Source organism: Acartia tonsa, chromosome 6 (assembly GCF_053477335.1).
Source record: "Acartia tonsa isolate MP-2025a chromosome 6, ASM5347733v1, whole genome shotgun sequence".
NCBI lineage: Eukaryota > Metazoa > Arthropoda > Copepoda > Calanoida > Acartiidae > Acartia > Acartia tonsa.
In genome coordinates, this window is record NC_137265.1 from 16,142,445 (window position 1) to 16,167,708 (window position 25,264).

Below are 25,264 nucleotides of genomic sequence, written 5' to 3' on the forward strand. Positions count from 1 at the left end.
TTTGATTTTTTTTATTAAAACAAGATTGACAACGCCCATAAATAATATAGCAAATAAAACACTTAAAATCTTAAGAAATTGACAAAACCAAGGAATTTTGATAAACAAAACAATTGACGATAAATTGATGTACACACTTAATGATGATGAACAAAATTACCACTTATTTAGATTATAATTATTAGTGAAAAAGGACACGACACTTTTAAAACCCAATCAAGATTTGATTATAAAGGTATTTATAGTTTTAAAGCCAACGAATAAGATAATTAAAGAATTTGGGTACTTGTATTTCTTTCACATTAAAAGCAATTACTCTACTATCACTATAAAATTTAAACAAAACCAGCAATAGTTAGATATTTATCTCATCGTATTATAGACAGATTTCGGCGTACATCAAAATGAAAAGATTTAAATCAGTTTTATGAATTTATTTTCCTCAGATATGATATCCCTTTCTGTCCTATAATATGTTTTTTAGTACACTAAGGTAGAAATATTTATTGGGATGTAAAAACTTTTAATTCTGTCAATACCACGCAAAAAGTTTGTAGAAGCGTAGCAATTCTATAATTAACTTTGTCCTTCTATCCAAGATGTTTTTTTTTTTATAATTTTTAGCTTTTATTTCCATTTTTCCTGTATCAAACCTGAACTAAATTATTTCAATATTGTGTTAAAAAGAAAATGTATACCTATGCTTATGAAAATTTTTGCAGTTATGTTTTTATTAAATATGGGTAACTGTCAGCCATTAAAACTTTTATTTAATAACTAATAGCTCAGCCCTCATATATAATTTCAACTTTTTCTACAATAGAATGGCTGTAAAAGTAGTAAGATCTCAAAAATTGCTGGTCCGAATTTGTTATACAATTTAGGTAAGCTTCAAAAATATCTTGCAGTGGTTTTAAGCTATTTTCCTGACCTCTCTCGCCCTCCCCTACAGGCTAGGGTGAAGCAACTAGTCGCAATATATTAAGTATTAAGGTTTTTTTTCAAACCCATTGAGGTTGTTTATTTTAAGTAAGTTTCAAATAGGTTCAAGAATGAATTTATGCTATCATTTATGTCATATGTCTTTATGATAGTTTTAGGCTATTCTTTTGTCTTTCCATATCCCGTCAAATAATGAGTCCCCAAATTTTAGGGGCGAACTAAAATAGCATGAAGGCAGGATGCTAATAATTTTGAAAGTGTCGATTACCATTTTGAGGTTTAGTGATTATTTCAAAAACCTATTCCAAAGCTATTAAAAATATTATATGATCTGCTATTGCATAAAATATTGCATTTAGTTTCTAAACAAGTTCATGACCAACCAACAGACTAAATAACGGCTTCGCTTCGATAATTTACAGTCCAATATCCCCTCCCTTCCTGATAAGACATAATATTTAAACCATGAATTCAGGTTATGTATATGTGTGTTTTATGGAGTTTCAATATTCAATTCAAGGAAGGGATATTTTATCTGCAAAAGATCTATATTATCTCATACATTTCCGCCATTCAAACTTCATTGTTATTATCGAAGACTCTTCGTTAGGAGTGCCAAATTTTGAGGTGCGGCTAATCGCGCACCACCTAGCAAAGCCCTCTGCACACCACTGATAACACCTCTGCCGGACAGACTGACAATCAAGTTTAAAGCAATAAAGTCAGAAACAGATATATCGAAAAGTTCATACACATTGTGTTTGTACTCTCCTTCAAAAAACCCTTTCATGTGAACAGTTTTATTACACGTTGAGGTATCCAAAAATATCTATTAGATTTTTGGGTTAATATGTTTCTTCTCACAATATAATTATATAATTTTTAAATTATAAGTTACAATGAAATTAAAATTATTTACATTATTATATTTTCTACAATTATCTTGGTGTTTGTTTGATGCCTTAGGTATTATTTTAAAATTAAAATTTTCATTTGAGTCCTCTAGCGGTTATTCTTTAAACTACATATAATAGAATTTCAAAGAATTTTTAGTTTTTCAATAACGAAAATTTTTACTTTAGTTATACACTATAAAATATACATAGATATGCAATTTTTTCTAGCTCAACTACTCTATAACTAAAGTCCGTATTATGTATGGCATTGTCTGTAATACATAACATTCTATAATTTTATGGTTTCCATCTGTGAAAGATTTCGTGATTTTTAGCTTCGGTAAACATTTATAGGCATTATATTCAAAAGACTTTTGCGTTTATTTGTGTAGTTATTCAATAAACAGGGACTGTCTGTATTTCAGATGGTTGTTGACTTTTATGATGGTGGATGTAGGGGGGTCAACACCCTAAAGAAAAAATCTTTAAAATTATCCTAAAAACCTTGAAACTTACAGATGATCTCGTAAAGGCTTTTTACAATACATTATAATCATTAATAATTATAAGTAAATACTACCCAAGAATAAGTATACTATGCCTTACCCAATTACCAAGCTTTTAAATAAAAGTAGATAAAGATACAAATCTGATAACTTAAACCAAGAAAGAATAAATATGCTTATTCGCTTTTTATTTATTTGCATTAGAATGTAAAATTATTGTCTTAACTTTTTTATGAACACGATCTCTCATTTGTTAGCTTAAAAACATTGGAAACTTTTATTGAATCCTAATTCTGCGCTTCTCATGGATATAATTGTCCTAATCCTATATTTGTTTAATAGCAACTACGCCCTAGCATCTCGGAGTTATGTATTTGGAAGGTTAGGAAAAGCGGATATATTACCCTAAAACCATAACACGAATTAAGTCCAAATATTGAATATCCTAAAATCACCCCAAACTTATGTGAAGCTTCCATAAAATGGAGTACTCTACCGGATCTACTTTATATTCCAACTAGCGGCTTCGCCCCTAGCCTCTAGGGGCTTTGCCCCAAGAGGTTTGATCAAACCAATTTTTAGTAATTTAGATTAAAAAAAATAAATCTAAAAAAAAAATTTTTTTTTTTTGGGGGGTATTTTTAATATTTTGGGGGGGTTGGGGGTGTCCCACCCACCAAGAAAATAGTTATAAACCTTCCCGGGACATATGAGAAGCTACCCTGTAAAGGAGAACCCGATCGGTTCAGTGGTTAGCGAGATCCTTCGCTACAAACAAACAGACACACAGACAAACAGACAGACATCGTTGTACTTTGTAATATAGATAATTACCTTATTCTGTAGATGGTGTAAGCCGTTATTTGGGCCACCTTAATATATAACAATGACTGTGCCAAGCCAAGAATGTATATATGCAAGTATAGCACTGGCCAAAAACAAACATAATTCCTGCATATATGATCTATGTTTGTCATTTCCGATGGTGTTCAACTAAATCTGTCAAGTTTTTAATTTAGCTAAATAATTCGCTTACTTAAGTATAAAGTTTTACTTCAATATATTTAATTTCCGATTAACCCGTCGTGTCGTTATTATATCAGCATTGGACTGGAGTCAAACTATTATTATAATATTGTTACGTCGACAATATGTCAGTGATCACCACGTTACTTTAGTGTAATGTGGACAAAACACTGCTGATGTCATAAAAATGACACTTCTACAATAAGTCAACTATTACCACTTTAATCAAATAGGCAGTGATATTGAAAGTCGTCACAAAATTGGCTATATGAATTAATTAATACTTGTATTTTAAACTAAATTATCAAGTACTAATAAAGAAAAACTCGTAGCTGACTAAAATAACCAACTCCCTTTACTCCAGAACCTCCTTCCTGCTGAATGAACAAACTGTCCAATAAACGAAGTTCATGATGGCAACCTCAATTTTCGACAATTTTTCTCCTGTCATAATATGGCCACGTAAATTATACATCCATTTTTGCGACATTGAGAGATTACTATTTCCGATAGAATTTGGCTCATTACATGATTTTACATTATCAATACTTTAACGTGCATACTGTGCTGCAAATATTTCGCTACATATTGTTTTAGTGTTAAAGATAGTTTTTTTCATAATGATGATTTAAATAGAAACAAGGATGACAACATCCATAATAAGCAAAGCAAAAAAAATCATGTAATGGACAAAAAAAGTTATAGTAGCCTTAACACAAAAAAAAAATTCTACAACAGCCAAAAAACACATTTCCCCAATAGCTTTATGACTTACAGAAGATGAAGTGAATTATATAGTAGCTTTGTTACCAAAAAAAAGTTACTAGGTGGCTCCGATTTAAATATAGGACGATTTAAAAAGAAAATGGATATTGAGCCATTTCCATATCATCAAACAAATTTTCTAAGTATTTATATAGGAACACCTCGTACTTATATACATATGTAATAATAAATAATTATAAATGTTGAAGTAGTTGGGTGTATGTGTGGCACTGTCTATTTATGTTGTTATTGAGGTCAAAAAGGAAAATGTTGCACCTATATTTTTTTAGATAAATCCATTTTTAAAAGTAATAGCATAGCTAATTCTGTATTAACCGAAGGATCACAAAACAAATACAATTATCTTTTAAGTCCTGGAAAGGATTATTTTAGGGGAAAAAGTAACGACACTTCAAAAAAAAAGTTTTTCATATTTTTTTCTTTTAAAGGGAGTCTAGTTCAATCCTATACCATCTAAGGCGTCCTAATAGTCCTCTCGGGCGTAGCCGCCGCGCCAGTTAATTATATTTTACAATTTAAGATAGTTTTTAGACAATACAAACCAGCTATGCAGGATTTTTCTCAAGACGTTTACTGGATAGAGGGGTATTGGTGGTAGAAACTCCGGCCCTTTACAGTTAACAGACAGAAAAATATCATTATACTTTGTTCAATAAATAAATCAGTATTATCATAAATAAAGTTTATTTTAAAATCTAATAAACTACAATATTTATTACATAGTACATTATTATTTACTTACATAAAATATAAAAAAAATATTTATACAATGCCCTTGTAATTTTATTACAAAATACAATATGGCAAAATTTCTAATGGAAGCATAATAAAAAAAAATTATTTTTGAAGAAAAAATTAAAAAAATAGTTTCATTTTTTGGGTATATTCCCTTTCGTGGCAACGCCTCTTAAGGGGCGTTTCGTCGTATTTTCAAGGTAGCATTTGATAGGTTATTTCTGGTTAGGGGATTGCCCGTAGGCTTAGGCAATTGGTCCCGCAGGGTTGGAGCCCCCCGCACAAGGCTAGAAATAGCGGAAATGCTACTGTGAAAATATGACGTAACGCCCCTGCAGAGGCGTTGCCACGAAAGGGACTAAACCCAAGTTTCTTATAGTTTTTCATTTGATCAAGTCAGAACATAAGACAGAATTTTTCAAAACAAAGCTACTTTATAATTAACTTCGTCCGTCCGACGGTCGGAAACTCTAAAGAAACATGTTATTAACTAATTGTTTCTTGACTTGATCAAATAAATTTAAATTAAATAAGTACTTAATATAATTATTAAATAGGTTAAAATATTGTGGAAGAACATATGAAAGATGAATATATACACAGAGCTGCATAAATCAGGGATCTTAGGGGATAAGACAATGGACAAGAAATTAATGTGCACTCCAAATAATAATAAAAAAATACAACGTAGATTATATTGTTTAAACACTACTAATTTGAACAAGCAAAACAAGATCTGATATAGTACACGAAAATCAAAATCTTAAATTTATAATTCAATGTCCCCTGACCTCCCTCCCTCCATGGGTAAATGAAACTTTTATGGGTAAAAGAGCAACAAAGGATAAAGGTAAATGTCGTAATCCATGTATTGGAAAACAAAATTTAAATTAAATCTTACAGGATAAAATAAAAAAAATACCACCGCAAAGAATTTGATTACAAAATGTCGTGTAACTACCCCTTCTAAAGATTCACTTTACTTTAATATTATTAAAATACATAATATACATAAATTTTCATGCACCATTTTAAAAGTATTTTAAGTATCATTATCATTTAAATATTATTTAATTTTTCCTTAAAGGATAAAATTTAATAAAAAAAATTCTTAAAGTAACTGAAAAATCTGGATTTTACTCAAAAGTGCTTGCAAAAAATTTAAATTATTTCAAAATAAGAGGAAGGCAGAAAAGTTTTCTCTGCATGCTCGACTAGGAACTAAGAAAAGCTGCTAAAAAGATATACAGAAATAGTATATATAATAAAAATATGAAAGGTTACAATTTAAATCTTATGAAATGAACCATATTCAAATGTCGTCTTAGCATTTTGCAACCACTCTAGGTTGTGGCATTCATAAAGACGACATTTGATGCAGTCAAAAAAAACTAAAAAAGGTAAATTTAAACAAAAAAACTTCAAATTTTAACATTTAACCTATAAATTAAGTTTATATCTGATAAAAGTGACAATAATATAAATAGGTTAGAATAGCTGCACATTAAAAAATATATTTTAAAAAAAGACTAGATAATATTATTGCACTATATGAAATAAGTACTATTGTGGCTGCGCAACCAGCCTTATATGTTTCAAACTACGTTTTTTCCATAAGTTACTAATATATTCCATATCAAAACACATTAGGACAGCAAAATAAAAAAATTGAAATAGCCTTTTTAGTTATGGGATTAAGCTGGCTAAAAACAGTCAATGCTAACAAGAACTTTTACAATTAAATAAAAATGAAGCAAAAAAAATCTCTATGCCAATTGACGATAAAAGCTCATTTTATGACAACAAATATAAATAATACCTAAAATTATGGTCTTAGACATGGCACTTTTTTACAGCTAAGAAATATTATAAATAAAATCATTTATCTAGAAGAAAAAAAGCTAAAAGAATTAACTGACAGCTGGTATACCTAATGGCATTTTTAAAATAATATATAAATAAAAAATATGTGTCTAAAAGAAAAAAGTAAAGGTTAAACTTGCAGGTAAAATATAAAAAAGTTAAAACCCTAATGGAAATTTTCAGAGCTCTCAAACTTCTTCTTCGATGAAAACTGCCTGAAATAAAGATATGGTTTTATTATGGTTATGGAAAACATAGAGGTCCAACAAAAATTCTTTACCAAAATTGAATTAATGTAAATATTTAGCTACTTATCTTGGGAGGGTGGTGATATCCTCACCTAAATAGTTCAATTCTAGTAGGTATAATTAAGGAGAACCATATATTCTCGGTATAGAGATTTAGAGATTTTATAAAAGGAATAAAAAAATTACTCTTTAGGACTATGATTTCATATTACTGGATAGTATTCTACTATTCTATCACCATAAAATTAAATCAAGAAATAAAAGAAATTACTATTTTAGATCTAACCTGTTTAAAATGTCGTCTTACAGAGTCCACTCTTCAGCTGCAGTTAATAATATCCTTCCAGAGGTTTGAACACAGAATATTCGTACAGATCCTTGTCTCCATAGCCGTACAACAGATACCCCTTCACAACCGATGCTTGTCATTTATTTTATCAAAACAAAATTTTAGTTTTAAATCCTAAGAATCATCGACTATAGGCTACTATTTTATGAAGATAAAAAATCACGAAACCTATCCTACAAAAGTTTACTTTTGATTATCTATTATACAAAGTAGAATGATGTCTGTCCGTTCATCTGTCCCTTAAGATCTCGGTAACCACTGAACCAATCGGATTCTACTCTTCAGAGTATATACCTATTGGTCCTGTGGTGGTTTTAAGCATTTTCTTGGGGGTTAAGTTACCCCAACCCCCCAAAAATAAAATTTCTCCCCCACCCAAAAAAAATTAACACATTTTTTTTAAATTACCTCATGGGGCAAAGCCCGGGCCTAGAGGGTAGGGGCAAAGCCGCTTGTTTTTATATAAATTGGGGCATAGCAATTAAATTAAGCTGCAACCATTTATATATTTGTCCAATCATTTATGAAGAGGATAGTTGTGTTGAAAGAATTAGACAGCAGGGATATTAAGGGATAAGACAATTACAACAATTAGCCATCTGTATAATAAAATTAGTTTAAAAAATAAGCCAATAATAGTTGCGGGAACCTATCAATCAAAATTCAATAAAAGTACCCAAAGCTTTTTAACCAAAACTCTGGGTACCAGTATGATTTTAAGTCCAGTGTCCTTACCCAGTTGCAATGCTATTAAAGTCTTTATATGCATATGTATATATTTTTAATTTCAAAATATAAAGTTCCATGCCAAAAATTTCACATCTTCACATATGCTGTTTCTCTTTAAAAGCCTTGTCGAGTAAAAACCCCTTATTTTTAGATTAATTTTAAATGAAATTGGTTGGGGTTAGTTTTTTTTCTAGTATTTTAAGGCTAGGTTTGGTTAGGCTTCAATGGGTGCAGGGTACCTCAATACCTCATACGGGCGGGGATGCTCAAACGCCAGGTCCAAAAATACAGGATAACTAAGGAGAGCCAAAAGTCCTCTGTTCTGTCCAAACACCCATGGTATTAGGTTAAGTAACACCATCAAATAACCAGCCCTATGATTGCACGACCTTTGACTGAGAAGTCATAATTGCGCGTGGTATTAAGTTGCGTCTGTTATAGGACAAGGCATTCCCCCTACTCTAACTATTGTTGCGCGCATGAAATAGTAAAAGCAGGAACCATTATTAAAGTCTTTAATTATGACGCAGTGTTTAGCAGAGATTCGAACCGATCACCTACCCGACGACAAGCGTATGCAATACGGTTGTGGCTACACAAACAAACAAAGCTACGGTCGCGGGTTATGGGTGCAGGGTTGCCAGAGGTTGTGCATACATAAAAAAAAACTTAACGCCCTCCTTATTTTTAAAATAAGGGTCAAGGGGGGGGGGGGGGAACTTTAGTGCACAAAAAAAAGTTTGGAGTAAAAGATCAATAGAAAAGCTAAGCTCTGTAAAAAGAATGTAGCCCCTATTGAGTAGCCAAGACAATAAGACTTTAACAAGTCTATAAATTTCTTCTTTAATGTATATTTTATAGTTTCTTTCAAAGTACTACTAGCAGCTTCGCCACTAGCTTTTAGAGGCTTCTACCCAAGAGTTGGATAGGGAGTCAACAAAATTTATGCAGGTTTTTAAATTTTTAGTGGAGGTGATTATTTACTCGGAGCCATAATAAGTTTAATAACTTCCCTAAACAAATGAAAAACTTCCCCGACTAGGTATTGAATGACCCCCATGAAAATGAAAAATAATTTTGTCCTCCTCAAAAATGATAATAATAATATAAAATCATCCCTTCTGAAGATTAATAAAGTTAACGTTAGTTTGTACCAACCAATTAGAATATAGAAATATCCAATAGTTTATTAATCTAACCAATAAAAATAGTATAATTTTAACTTTGGGTACCAGTATAATTTACCATCCAATGTCCCCTCCCTCCCCATGATAAATATATATTATATACATTTAACAAATAAGTGATTAAACCGTATCGTTACTAAGGACAGGGAACAAGATTATAATAAATTCATTTAGGTATACAAAAAAATCCATATAGTAAAGTAACAGGATGTGTGTTTGTCTGCATGTCTGTCTGTTTGTACCAAATGATCTCGCTAACCGCTGAACCGATCGGGTTCTCCTTAACAGGTTAGCTTCTCATAGGTCCCGTGAAGGCTTATAACCATTTTGAGGGAGGGTACCACCACCCTCCCAAGAGAAATCGCCTCTAGAAAAAAAACCACCTTGATTTTTTTTCCTTTTTATTTTAAAATCTAAAATAATATGTTGGGTGCCCTCCTCCCTTCCTAGTAAAGAATAATGCATTGGGATAAATAAACCTTATCATTGAGCAGCTTTACTCAACTAAAGAATTCTATAGCTGTTGTGTAGTACTAGTATCTAGGAGCTTAGTATTCCAAGACGAGAAACGGAGCATTATAAATAGCATAAAGCCATCCCAGAACTAAACCAAGTTATCCTATAAATACCTTTTCCTATCCCTGAAGCTAGCCATTATAAATAAGGAAATCTACTTTTCTGATGGCGAAGGGGGGGGGGGGGGTTGAAGTTGATTTAGAGAAAAGTTTAGTCATACAAAACAACATATTTTCCTTATCAGCGCAGTGTATCAAACAGATCTAGTAAAAAATCTAAAGATTGTCTGAAACGGTAGGACAAAAGAACTTAACACTTGTATAGTGTCAGAACTGAATAATCAGAATATAAAATAAAATTCGAACAAAAAATGGAAGTAAATTTGTTGAAAAACTGTTTACATGCAGAATAATGTTTATGGACATTGGACATACTTACATTTTTAGAACTTGATTCGCTTAAAACATTGTACATTGTTTTCCTAGGAATCAATATTCCAAAAATCAGACCAATCGGATAATTATAATGCATAAAAATTTGTTGTTAAATAAGTTAAAAATAAACATATTGAAAATGGACGTACGGACTTTCTGGTAACGTAAATATAGTTGCTACGCTTTCTAAATTGTACCCAACTACTACAGGAATCACCATACAAAGTTTGAAATCAATAGGACAATTCTAACATCCCTAAATTAACGAAAAGAGCTAACCGTTTCGCTTCACTTTTTAAAAAAATGGTGTGAAAGTTTGAATCCCTGCAGATGCAAAGGAATGTTAAGCAATAGTGCAAGATTCTTATCAACTTATCAGGGATAGGATAGTGGATGATAAATTAATCTTATTTCTCATTTATGGTGTTTAAAGTTCAGCCTTTGATAGCAAGTATTTAGTATGCTATATGCTAGTGGCTATGCCCCTATTCTCGAAGAGGAAGAGAAAGAAAATGCCTAAAACGACAGAAACGTCCAAATTTTCAAAGAAATGGTTTAAACAGTCCTAAGAACATATGAGAAGCCTCCCTAAAATGAAAACTTAAAGTTTAATGTTTAGAGATATCTTAACGGACAGAAAAACAACAAACTTCATTTAAAATGAAAGGGATAGATTAATAATTAAAACAAGGATGACAACATCCATAAAAGCGAAGCACTGAAACGGTAGGACAAACGGACACTAACACTTGTATAGTGTCAGAACTGAATAATCAAAATACAAATGTCGAAGCAAAATTGTAAGTAAAATTGTTGAATAACTGCTTGATACAGAATAATGTTTATTGACATACTTACATTTTTCGGATTTGATTCGCTTATAATATTGTACTTTGTTGTCCCAGGAATCAGTATACCAAAAATCAGATCAATCGGATTGTTAAATCACATAAAAATTTGTTGTTAAGTAAAAAAATCAACATGTTTAAAATGGACGTACGGACATTCTGGTAAAGATTATAGAGTTGCTACGCTTTCTAAATCGTACGTAACTACTACAGTAATCACCATGCAAAGTTTGAAGTCAATAGGACAATTCTAACATGCCTAAATTAGCGAAAAAAGCTATCCGTTACGGACGGACGAACCCTAATTATAGAAAAGCTTCGCTTTTAACAAGGCTCAAAATAAAAGAACAGACGGGCCTTACCTTTTTACTCATAGAGAAGCCGCGCTGTATGTAAACTAGCATTTACTTTTCCTCAAAAAAATTTCATATGCATTACTTGTGTAGGAAGGAATTCCCGAGATATTTAATCACACAAACATCCCATTGCTTTAAAAGTGGTCAGTAAGTTTAATCCTAACCTTCCATACAGACGCCAGGGGCAATTCAATCATTTTTAACACGTTAAGCTTTTTTTTATAAAATAAAGACTTCGCCGATAGCTCTCTTATGGGCTACGCTACACGAGGGATAAATTGATTAAATATCATTTACATCCTATTATAAATTTCATTACTTTTATACCAACTAGCGGCTACGCCCCTAGAAGCATCAAGGGGCACTTAAAAAAAAAAAAAAAAAGAGTAAAAAAATTATTTTTGGGTTGGAGGGGGGTCAAGACACCCTCCCCAAAAATAGTCTAAAACCTTCCAAGGACCTATAGGAAGCTTCACTGTAAAGGAGAACAATATCGGTTCACTAGGTCTTACAAGACCTACTAGCACGTGAAAAAGTATGTATTTGAATCATAGACAATGAAATCCATTAAAAGCGCAGAAACAGTCCATATAAAATGAGACGTCAATAGACTTGTCTTCACCAGACACAGCCAACCTATCATAATTAAAGAGTAGCTAAGCTCTTAATGAAATATAAATTCTGATCTTTAACGATTTGAAAATTGAGCCAAAAAATTCTAAGGGTTCTTTTTCAAAGCTTCCAACTAAGCCATACTACTTAATACCCTTATCCTTTACTAGTAGTATGGCTACGAACTTGAAGGATAGTTAAAGAGTAGCTATGCTACCAAAGTACGAACGCTAAAACATTTATTCTTTTTAAAACCTTCCTAGCAACTTCTATCCTAAATCTAAACTGCTTACAAATCTAAAACTAAAATAAAGTTTAAACCTAGGCTTCCTGAATCTAAGTGAAACTTCCCTTAAAAATAAGTTATTAACGAGATCTCAAAAAACTTACAAATAACCTTACTACTTTAGATTTCTATCTATTTATTACCATAAAATAACTTCAAAATTTAAATTAATATTATTTTATTTCAAATAATTTAAACATTTCAAACAAAAACTTATTATTTACTAAGATTAACAAATTGAATGAATTTAAAGCACTTTTCCTTGAAGAAATGAAAATCCTTATTACTTTCGATGATTCAGCCGATGGATATATTCATATGCACCATACAGCTAGACCACCAAAGATAATACGAACATCAAATGTTTGTAGAAAAGCAGCGCTTATCAATAATAATACAATATATAGCATAAAATGACAAACTACAACTGTTGAAAAATATAAAAATTCTCAATATGAAACAAATATTTGCTTTTAAAGATAAGAAATTTAAGATAAGTTTTTAATTAATGTTTACCCCACATCAAACTAAATTAATTTAAAATTAAATTAAAAATTATTGACCCTAAACTATAAAGCAAGTATTTTTAAATGCATATATTTGTATATAACTTGTTTCTAAATGTACACGTGTTCCAATCGTGAGAAGGAGGGTAGAAAAACGTCTTTTCCGTGTGCTTCTTAAAAAGTGGCTTGTGTGATGGCTCAGAAAATGGTTTGTACAACCGCTGCTGTCAAATATTCACTTGATGGTAGTTGAAAATATGTACAGGGTGGCTTAAAAAAAATTTGAAAATGTAAAAATATGCAAATTTAACTATGTTTTACAAACAAAAGTGCAAATTCTTGTTTTTATTGTTTTTCTACCTCTATAAATGCTGATAGAATTTTAAAAAATTAGTAAATTACTTTTTCTAAGTCACCCTGTATAAATGTATTAAGCGTCCTTTTTTTTACAACAGGTGAAATTGTGCACACTTAACATTTCACTTTCTAAATTTAACCTCCAAAAAAGTTTTGGGCACACTTTATTTTTCACTATTTTTATACAAGTTTTTAATTAGAAATTAAATATTTGAATATGTAGAATAAATATACTAAATTTGAAGCTTTGGAATTCATAAATTGAAGACAAATATGGACTTTATGGGAAATGTTGGAGTACGGAAAGGATTTTTGTTGGAACAATCGCTGCGCCTAAACTACTACTATTTAGCTATGCTATGCTCAACATTTCAAGAGAGGGACACACACACACACACTGATAAGACACGCACGCACACACACACACAGATAAGACACGCACGCACACACACACAGATAAGACACGCACGCACAAACAGGGCACCCTAACTCTCAGCTCACCATGTGATTTCATCTAGACAAGACTTGAAACCAGTTTCTCTAGAGCTCAGATCAGATAAGCATGGGTGCCAAAGGTGCATTAACAGTTAATAAACAAAATTTTTCTTCAAATTTTTAAATTTTCAAAAAAATCTTGGGTGGATTACACTACGTCCATTGAAAGTTGCAAAAGCATTCATAGAAGTTTAAAAAAAAACTTCATTAATTAAATTTAAAGCTATGGCAACTCTGCTTAGATGCAACAGATAAATGGGGAGAGAACATAGGGGGCTAAACAGATTGAAATTTTTTAGAGGGTAGGGGAGCGAGGGAGGGAGGGAGATAAGGTGTAGTAGGGACATAACAATAGAAGATTTAGGGGGCTCTGAAAGTAGGAAAATAAATGGGGAAAGGACAAAGGTGGTCGGTGGAAAAGGTTTGTTGTAAATATATATAGAGGATGAGGGGGGGGGGGGGGGGGATATCTAGGAATTGGCACACTAACCATAACTAACCTGGGTTTTATCCAGCAAAAAAATGCTCTAAAAGTTAAAATTATTTATTACAGTGGTTTGTATTTCTTATAGGAGATTTCTGTGAAAATTTGCCCATGAGAAATGAAAATTATAGAGGATCATGTTACCTTTAGGTTTAGTGCTTACCACATGTTACTTATAGGTTAAGCAAACTCATACATGTTACTAATGGGTTAAGCATCAATAGAAGGGGGGGGGGGGGAGTTGGCCTCAGTTATATTTTCCCAGAGGGTGGAGACAGATTTTTTAACAAAGGTTTTATTTAAGAAATGGGTAAAAATTTCTCCGGAGGAAAAAAAAAGTTTGGGAGGAGTGCATGGATGGTATAAAATGCATGGTTGATAAAGAAGGGGGGGGGGGTGTATATAAAATTGGTGGAATTCAAGTTAGTTAAATCGGCTGAAATAAAGTGGGTTAAGTTTATGAGATTTTTTTACCTAGAAAATTACAAGAATTTCCTGTTTAATAAAATTGGTTTTGAATTTCCTAAATGATAAAAAAGCTCATTTTCAATAAAAATTTAACTAACATCTTTTTTTTTATCTCCCCTTTACATGTTACCAATAGGTTGAGCAAAGTTAAACATGTTACTGATAGGTAAAGCTTCTTAATCTATTAGTAACATGATCAATTATAGAATATGGTGAGCAAAAAACATCAAAGCTTTTAGAGTGTGAAAGGTGCTTTAAGCAAGCTTTTTTTATCATGGTGGTATATTCCAAAACTTACATTGGTTGTAAAATGTATAGAATTTGAATTGACCAGATCTGTTAACATAAAGGATAAAATAACAAGTAATGGCAAATATAAAGTTTGGAATGTTATTCAGTTTTTGGATTTTCTATTAGCTTGCAATATAACAATATTCATGCTTTTCTAAAGCTCTAAAAGCTAAAAATGTAGCCCTAACTAACCAATGCCATCATCTTAAATATGGCATGGTAGTTGCTTTGATGGGTATAACAAATTGGTGAAAAATAACAGAAGAAACACCATTCTTGCCAAAAAAAATTTTTAGTATTTTTCTTACAAATTTTCTCTTGACACTTTTATGGTAGAGTTGGGACATGATTTTAATATTTAAATAGAAAAAAATCACAAGAGCAAATTAAAGGTCAACTTTATTAGAAAATTGCTTGAGGTGTCCCACAAGGAAGTCCAAGTGGAAGGGGGTAAAGGGGTGATTACCCCACAATTTTTTTTCCATTTTACTCCCCCCTCCATATAAATTTACCCACAACCAAAATAAATAATCCCTAAAAATTTTTTTGTACGCGCTTAGCAAGCATTCTTGCTTCCAATATCAAGATTTTTTTTATCATAGCTCAAAATCAAGACTTTATAGTTCCTCAATATTAAAACAGTTCTGAACCATGATAATATACATAGTTTGTAATGGCCTTTTAATTAAACAATGCACTTGAAAGGAGAATCAAACTTATTAATCAGTTAGCAAGACTTTTGAGTTCATTACTTTGTTTTCCTGGTTTGGAATAAGATACAACTAAATATTTAATAGTACTTTATTATAAGGTTGGTACTCTTTTACATTATTAAATTAACACACTCCAAAAATTTTACCCCAGGGATAAGTTTTTTTTTAGATTTCAGGGTTGGTAAATTCTCTGTCAGGCAAATTTTACCCCTGGGGCAAAAATTTTTTTTATTCCCCTAAAATCCAATTACCTCCATTAGAAAATTTTTACCCCACCCAAATAAACAAGCTTGGACATCCTTGGCAACCGAAGGGCCATAAAAAAGACAAGAATTTTTTTTAGATTGATAGAAGTGAAAACTAGATTCCTTTATTAAAAAGTCATAAAAAGGAATTTTGTTTCATAAAACCCAAACCACCATAACAAGACCAAATGAAGAAAAAAGGGGGGAGAGGGGTGTTGTAAAAGGGCAGGTGATCTCGCGTCCAGGACAAGCTTATATTTTGGGCAGATTGAAATGGCTCGAACCCTAGCAGGTACGGGGAGGGGGGAGAAGTAGAAAGGTGGTCTTAAATCAGTGGTTGGATATTTTTTACAAAAACAAACTAGGATCCATTTAATATCTTCAAAAATAATAAAATAAAGATTTTGAAATTAATGTTGTATGAAATTAAAAACCCTAAAATATAAAAACAAGAGGGCTATAATCCAGGATTGGTCTAGCCTAAAAATTTGTATATTGTAATGTCCAAAACCTAACGGTTACATATTCCTCTCATCTCTGGACTAACTTCCCCCTACCCTGCCTATAGCTAATACTATATAGGCATACCTTAACTTTTATATTTGGCACCTTTATATATACATACATACACACACACACACACAAATACCTCATATTTATACATGTATGTTGAATATTTACAGCTACTACTACTAGCTTATACCCAAACATAGAAAATGTTCAGACATATCTTCCATAATAATTTTTTAGACCTCAAAACATTTCCAAAAATTTTTGAGGGCTTAATTATAATTTAAAATTTTTGTTGAGGATACATGATTTACTCTTGGCTATAGCATGATAATAGCATTTCATGTTCAGAACCCTTTTCAAAATATTTATTATAAGAAGCGTAGCTCCTTTATATGTAAGGCATGTCAGTCTGTACGTCTTACGTGGACAAAAGCAAAAAGTTAAAACCTAGAGGGATAAAAAATATATTTTTTTGAAGAGAGTCTAACTTTTACTTTAAATAGAAGTTTTAAAAGAAAAACATAATATGTAAATGGAGACTTCTCTTTGGAGGGTGTTGGTACCGTCCCAAAAAAAATTATAATCCTCCCTGGACCGGAAAGCTTAACTTAAATGAAAACCTTGTCGGTTCAGTGGTTAGTAGGATCTTAAGCTACTCAAGCACAGAAAAAAATCCTATTAGGTACTTTTATATAAGAATTTCAACAACAAAATCGTATAAGTCATAATTGCTGCGCTACTTATGAACTATGGAAAAACGTTGCCTTGCTTATTATAAGGATAGAGTTGGAAATTTTAGAGAAAAATAGGGTTTCATTCTTAAGGGATTTTTACATGGAGGAAAGGAACATTGGTTTTAAATTATACTAATACCCAAAATTTTATGAAAACGTTTTTATACTTAGGGTATTTTTATTAAATCATGATTTGTTGAGGTTAAACCAACTTTTAACTTAATACCCAGAAGGGGTAATATTGTTCATCATATTAAGGGTATAAATAAATTTATTGTCGAATGTCTTATCCCTGGAGATCCCTGGAAATTTATGATGGAAGGACAAAATGGAGGGGTGGGAGGAGAAAGTAAAATGATAAGGGTCCAAACAAAATAAGGGAAGATTATGGATAAGGGGTGTCCATACAAAAACAACAATTATTAGAAATCCTAATATAGCACAGCATTAAAAAACAATCAATTGAACAATTTTTATAACTTATCTAAATGTGCCTCCAATAGAACGACTAAAAATTATTTTGAAGGGTTTAAGCCAGGTATAAGGTATAGCCAACAAGCGAAATAAATATAAAATAATATTTGGGGGGCAATTGGAGAGGTCGTCAATTTTACGATGTGTTGCCCCCCCAACGACAACTGAAAAACACATAGTTTTCGTTATTTTTTTTTACCGAATTAATTAAATATTTTGTATAGGCTGGGTTTAAGCCAAGTAAATACAAACAAATTTCCAAGATGCATATAATTTCAAATTTTTGAGACCATTATTTTAGAGGTCCAAAAGGCAATACAAAATTAAATTGGTGGATAAGAAAAAACTAAAAATTTTATCTTCAAAAATTCAAACAAATTAACACACGTAAATTACACCATTTCACTGGTGGAGAAGTAACACAAAAAGATAAAATTTTGACAAAATTAATCTCAAAAAAATTTAAACATTTTGAAAATATCGCAGTTTTCAATGAACGTCAGCTATTGGATTAAAATCTTTTTAAGATGAAATTTGGGAAGGGGGAGGTGTAGGGGGTACAAAATGGACAAGAGTTATAAATTAAGTGGGGAAATGGGCATGGAGGGAGGGAGGGAGGGAGGGAGGGGACAATATCAAGGGAAACGACTTCGTTGAACTGATAAAAGTTGATATAACATCTAAAGTGATTCTCATAATAGGGCTGCAACTCGATATCATACAATAATTCAACCTGATATTGACTGTAACAATCATATACTACAAGAAAATGATTACCCTTTAGGAATCGTGTCAAGTCTTTTGATAAGAATAATAATATACAACAGTTAGGGAGTTGAATCCATTTTTATAGAAGCAGAAATATAATCTATGATTATGGTTTGGACCCTCTAAAACTGTAATCTACCTTTCCACTTTCCCCTCTCTTGGTGAAGATATCTTCAACGCCGATACGATTTTTGAAATGTAAGATTCTACTTTCCCCTCTCTTGGTGAAGATATCTTCAACGCCGATACGATTTTTGTAATGTAAGATTCCACTTTCCCCTCTCTTGGTGAAGATATCTTCAACGCCGATACGATTTTTGAAATTTAAGATTCCACTTTTGCCTCTCTTGGTGAAGATATCTTTAACAAGAGAGACAAAAGTGGAATCTTACATTTCAAAAATCGTATCGGCGTTGAAGATATCTTCACCAAGAGAGGGGAAAGTGGAAGGGTAGATTACAGTTTTAGAGGGTCCAAACCATAATCATAGATTATATTTCTGCTTCTATAAAAATGGATTCAACTCCCTAACTGTACAAGGGATGTTTAGAAAAATGGGGATGACCAAGGGGATAAGTCCTGAATATGGATATAATAACAACAAGTCTAACATACATAAATAGCGAAGCTTACAAAATGTACAAACAAATGTTTGGAGGGGGGAGGATATTAAAATGTGGAAGAGCTGTCTTTCCTCCTATTTCACAACCCTAAAAATACAACACCATTGCAAAATTCTGTACACGCCATATTTTTCACAAGAAATTTTCAAATATTCTTTATTCATAGCAGTACAACAGAAACCTACTTTAAACCTCCTTATTGGTTTGACATACTGTCAAAGTAAGTTAAATACTAGAAAATTTATGGGCAAGTTTGACCCAAAAAAAATCAGACTTATACCACAAATAGCAAACGAGAAAATTATAATTCTTTCATCCCAGAGATAAGATTGACAAACAGACAAATTTGACTGGATACTTGATAGTTATGGGAATCTTCACTAACAAATTTAAGACATTTACCTTTGACAGCAGCCAAGAAACCCGTGTTCACCCATAACGTTGTGACTGACCAGACAGACATTGTGAATTTAAAATAGCTTTGCTATCTATTAAGGAGAAATAGGGAAAGCGTAAATAAATGAAAACTGAATAGGAATAAAATTTCCAGTTTGGCTTTGAAACCAATAAATATCAGCAGATTTAGAACCTGTTCTTTTCCACACTGAAAATCATGCATAGATTCGTATTACAGGCAATTTTTAACAAAAACTAAAGTAAAATAAAAGAATAAAACCAGTTTTGTTAGCCTAGAACTTCGGTTCCTGAAGGCTAACATAACTCGCTGAAATCTTATAATTTTTCTTTTAATATCCGCGAAAAACTGTCTATGATACGATGCTTTAAATAACTATTCTTATGCGAGAAATAATTTTAAATAATTAAACTAAAATATCTAAAAGAGCAGCAACTCTCCAAAATTGCTTGTCTGTCTGTGTGTCTATCGTCCCACTTAAAAGTTTCAGCAATTTTTAATGACATGCAAAACATAGATTTTATCTCTACGTCTACCAATAACAATCTCTTACAGTTAAAAACTTAAACTCTTGTTTTTTTGCCTACTTAAACAACTATATATATATGATAAATAGATATTGAACGGAATGAAAATAAAATATTGAAAATATAAATCTGGAATGAACGATTGTGGGTTCCGGCAAATTTGACCACCAATAAATTTACACAGGGAAAAATGTTATATATGTCCAAAAATTGACTGTTGAGAGAATCTTAACATTAGATTTTAAAATGTCATAATGGATAAAAAAAAATGGCCATTCAATAGAGTTTGAAAGGTTATTAACTAGCAAAATAAAGAAAATGAATAACATCTGTCAAAAAGCAACTAAATAAAAAATTGGTAAAATAAAAGTATATTAATAATACACGATCTATATTTATAGGTTGTTAAATTTGCAGAATTTGGTTAAACGTTTTAGAGGAGCTGTCAAATATACAAAATAAATTTGAGTATTTGGAAGTGGTAACACTGTGCCCCACCTATGATTGTGGGGAGGGTTGAATGTGCAAAACATGTGGGCTATTATAGTTTTATCAAGGGCTTAACACGATTTTCTTGTAAATGAGAGTTTAAAAATTGGAAATAAGGGGGTAGGGGGGGGGGTAGGATTATTATTCTCCTATCTTAAACCTTGCAGGGTCCATAGACATGCGGGGCTACCCAGTATTCAATATAACCTAACTTAGCGTTTAAAACAAATGAAAACCTTCACCCTCTCTTAATTAAACTTTTAAAAATATGAGGTTAGACCAGGGTTCTACGCTCGACAAAGAACTTAATAAGGGAAATATTAAAAAAAAAGATTTAAAAGTCAAAAACCCCTACCACTCAAAAAAATAAAAATAAAGTGCATGCACGCCTGAGTTAATATACAAACATTTTTTGAGCTCTACCAAGACTGTTTCATTTTAAAAGAACGTTTCAACTAAAGAATTGTAAAAAAACTTATCTTTTCTTTTCTTATCTTTCATTAAGTTTTAGATAAAATAAAAGAATTTATTCATTAAATCAAGCATTTTAACAAAAACTTAATAGAATCAAATAGATATAAGAAAATGGGGAGGGGTAGGTCACAGCTTAAAAGAAACGTCTCTACTTTTCAACAAATCAAAAAAAGAGTTTAAAATGCTATTAAATTTACACGTAAAATTAAACATGTTGAAAGACCATATATGTGACAAGTTTTTTTTTTGGTGGACATTCACCCCTCCTCCCCCCTTGGATACGCGCCTCAATCCCACTTGAAGACAGGAAAATGTTGGTGCACATTCACTTCCGCACATTTTCAAATCATCAGAAACTTATGTTATTACAACAGCAGAAACTTACCCTCCAAAATTTTCCTATTTTATCATTTAACAATGGGTCTAAAGGGATAAGACAATGGGCGATGAATTAATATTCATCCTCAATGATGATAAACAAAATCATACAATTTTAAAATAAAAGTATTGATTGAAAAACAACAGTTAAAGTACCCCAAGAGTTTAGTTTTGAGTCAACAAATAAAATAGTGATAACAAAATCTTCGAACACCAATCTAATTTAGTCCAATGTTCCCTCCCTCCCAGTCATTTAACACTCAATCCTTATGTATTTGCTATTGTGTCTTTTTGTATAATACTTATGGTAATTGTAATAGTTTGCGGAAATGAAAGCACACTTTAAAAAGTTATGCAAACATGATTCTACAATTTTGTTGGAGAGAAGAAAAATTTAAATTTGTACTTTAGTCAGTGGAGAGTTGGAAAAAAAGGGTTCATATCTTTATTTAAGTCCTATTCTTTAGGTTTGGAGCGCAGCAACTCTACAAACCATTCTATAAAACGTTGGTATATCACAAATATTGGGATCTTAAGGGATAAGACAATGGACAATAAACTGATAAACTTTAAAAATCCTTATGTACAACAAATTAATAGTTAAAAAGTCCGACAAAAACTGTATTTTGAAATCAACCCTAAGGTGTTTATAAGCCAACGAATAAGATAACGTTGTTATTAACTTTAGGTTACACTGTAATATTCAGTTCAATGTCCCTCCTTCCTGATTAAACCATTTAAAAGATGTAAAATATTCCCCGCTCCATTCAGGTTTGGATCGTTCTTGTTACATGTCCATCAGTTTTAGACAGTTAGTTATTTTATCAATCTTTCCAAACAGATTCCAGGGATATTAGGAACAGACTAGTAAATAAAAAATTAACTATTTTGAAATAAAAAAAGGTACATTCTTGAACAAAATACTAATTTCATTGAAAAATCTCAAAAACTTGATCAGTAGTTTAATTAAATTAAATTTCTTATTACAAAATGTTTTAAGGTGCCCCCTGCCTCTTAGAGTTCAGATCGAGCCCTTAGGTGCTATAGTATCAGCCCTTATAGTTAACTTTAAAAGAAAAAAACAGGAAGACTAAAGATACCTCCTATCTTAACTTAAATATTTTTTATTTGGTCAAGATTTCTTTTTATTTTCTTTAAAATTTTAGCATTTTTCTTAAACTATCTGATAAAGATAAGCCTCTCTGTAAAAGTAAAGGTTTATGTCAGTAAGTTCGAAAGAAAACAATTACTCAGAAAATTAATGAATAGTGCCTTTTTGAAACATTTACTAACCATCACCTAAAACGTATCATCCAGATTTTCAAGCAAAACTTTTTTTTTATAATTATTAACTATTTATATCAAAATGTTATAGATTCTTTGCAATTTAATATTTATTCTTGTTTAAGATAAAGAAATCAATTTACTATTTTAAAACAATAGTAAAAAATAGTGAACACAAATCTGGAAAAACAAGTCTGGAGTATTTTTGTTTTTAGTTTACAAATTAAACAAACGTGTCAAAAGGCTGAAATAAAATGAAGTGACGTTTTCTATCCGTTTAGATCTAACTAACTAAGATCTTAAATGGTTTGAGGCTATTTTACTTCAAAATTAAATAGTAGATATAACCAGGGATCTTATGGGATAAGACAATGGCCGATAAATTATTGCACATCCCCAATAATGAAAAACAAATTACCACTCTGGTTGAAACTTTTGGACCACCCAATCAAAATTCAATAAAAGTCTCCAAAATTGTTAAGCCAACGGACAAGAAACAGTTATTATAAAACCTTGGGGAATAGTGTAATAAACAGCCCAATGTCTCCCTCCTACCTGTGAAATGACGGACAGACAAAGTAAATTATACAATAGCTTCGCTACTAAAAATATAGGTTTTAAAATGAATGACAAGCAAAACCCGTTCCTTGCCGGCTCTGTCATAGTAAGGATACCTAGAAAATAAGAAACATTTATTATAAATATTTTTTTGGATCTAGTGCAGTTCACAGTAAAATGTTGCTTGAAAAAAAGAACAATTTGACAGGCAATGATGTATATTAGACATTTGGTCATTAACAGCCATTAAAGTTTCTACTAATTAAAACAATAAATAAATAATAATTTTCAAATTTTACCATGAACTGCACTTGATCCTTTTTAATATATGAAATACTTACTAGAATTTCTAAATTAACACACTTACCTAAAAAATAGCAAAGATAATATTTGTATAACTAAGGCTACTAGTACTCAATAATTTTAAATGCCAACGGTGTACTCGGCGGCTTTTACGAAGTTTTCTTTTATACTAAGTAGGTAAGAGAGAGAGCAATAGAACTCTTTTGTGCATGTATCCAAAAAGTATTGCCGATTTCTTGAGTGAAACTTAATTTTCTAAGCTGCTATAGGAGATAAACTTTTGAATTTGTTGCAAGATATATAAGCAGTTGGTAACATATAATACTCTTCTTACAGGACTTAAGCTTCTGTAATTTCACATAAGGATTCTCAGGACTATTAAGCATCTGTTCCATAAATCATATTATCCGTCCGTCAATTTTTTATTAATTACTTTATAAAATGTATACCTACTATTAAGTCTCATTGATAAATTAACAAGTTGAAAAAAGTTGGATTTGAGGCAAAAATTATTCTTCAGATAATATATCCTTCTTGGATAAAAAGTTTAAAATATGAATAATATAAAAGATAATTGAAAATGTTATCAAGAGTCATGTTATCTTTACAAAAGAATTTATACAAAGTAACAGAAAACAAATCACGAAATTGCAAATAACTAATTTTTAAGTAGACAGGACTTTAAAACATGCATTATCCCAAGTTGCAGATTGGACAATGTTAGATAAAAAAATAACTCCCTGAAAGCTTTATGTTTTTGGTAGCAGGTAAATTTCGATAAGCAAAAAAGTTGTATATTATAACCTATAAAAAAAAGTGAATCAAACAACCCATTAACTGCAAGATATGTGTCTTAAGTAAAAACAAATGCATTCCAACAATGGTTAATTTGCATCAGATATAACGTATAGTACTATAATGTACAGATTTGAACCTGAGGGCTAATAGATGGTCAACTGAAAATAGTTGCCGAATGTGTACGCAGTTTCCTGGGTGTTTCCTCATCCTAGCTCAATATTTACTACTAGCTAAAAATCTTCAAACTTCCCTCAAAAAATTCAAAATTTGAATGTATAAACGATTTATACATTATAAATTTGAATTTTTAAAATTTGGATTTTTTTTTGAAAAGTTTGAAGCTTTTTTAGCTAGTAGTAAATATTGAGCTAGGATGAGGAAACACTCAGGAAACTGCGTACACATTCGGCAACTACTTTCAGTTCATCTAATAGATAGTTTAACTATTTGCTACATTGTAAGGTAACTAAAAAGTATGTGTAGTAAAGTGTGCATAAAATTCCGCGTAAAATTACATCAACATTGCATTTCATATTCTCAAAAAAAAACAATTTAGTAAACATAATGTTTAAGGATAAATAAAAGCTAAGAAAAGGGGGAAGGGATAGCCATTTTCATAGTTAATTTGCGGATTTCTAAAGGCAAGATATTGTGATACGCGTGAAGAAGTGAATGAACACCGTATATAATATGTATTAGCTTGATTGTAAGTAATGAATTTTTATAACATTTCATGAATACTATTAAATAACAGGGATAAGACAATGGCCAATAAATTGATGTACATACCCAATGTGAATACAGAAAACTAACCCTTCTGAAGATTGCAATTGGTGGTTAAAACGTTTGGACAAAAACCAAGCAATCAAAATCCATTAAAAGTGTCCAAAGTTGTTAAATCAGCGAATTAGAAAACGTTATCATGATAGTTTGGGGACTAGTGAAATAAACAGCCCATTGCCCCCCCCCCTCTCTCTAATTAAATAGAGTAATTTTTTTAAAATGCTTTTAGATTTTGGTACTAAATATTTTAGCTAATTTTAGACAT

General features: G+C 31.2%; 1 protein-coding gene across 2 annotated transcripts in view; it reads right to left on the reverse strand.

The window, feature by feature from the left end:
• Positions 1–5,852: 5,852 nt before the first annotated feature.
• LOC145321975 (uncharacterized) overlaps positions 5,853–25,264 on the reverse strand; it is a 50,985-nt gene continuing 31,573 nt past the window's right edge. Inside the window, exons 5-7 of one of the 2 annotated variants that reach the window (XM_080163692.1) lie at positions 23,203–23,231; positions 7,289–7,408; positions 5,853–6,969 (exon numbers count right to left, since the gene is read on the reverse strand). In XM_080163692.1, the coding sequence (XP_080019818.1) occupies positions 7,332–7,408; positions 23,203–23,231 (106 nt within the window). In that variant the 3' untranslated portion in view covers positions 5,853–6,969; positions 7,289–7,331. The remainder of the gene's footprint in view (positions 6,970–7,288; positions 7,409–23,202; positions 23,232–25,264) is intronic. The other variant, XM_080163693.1, reaches the window with a different exon arrangement.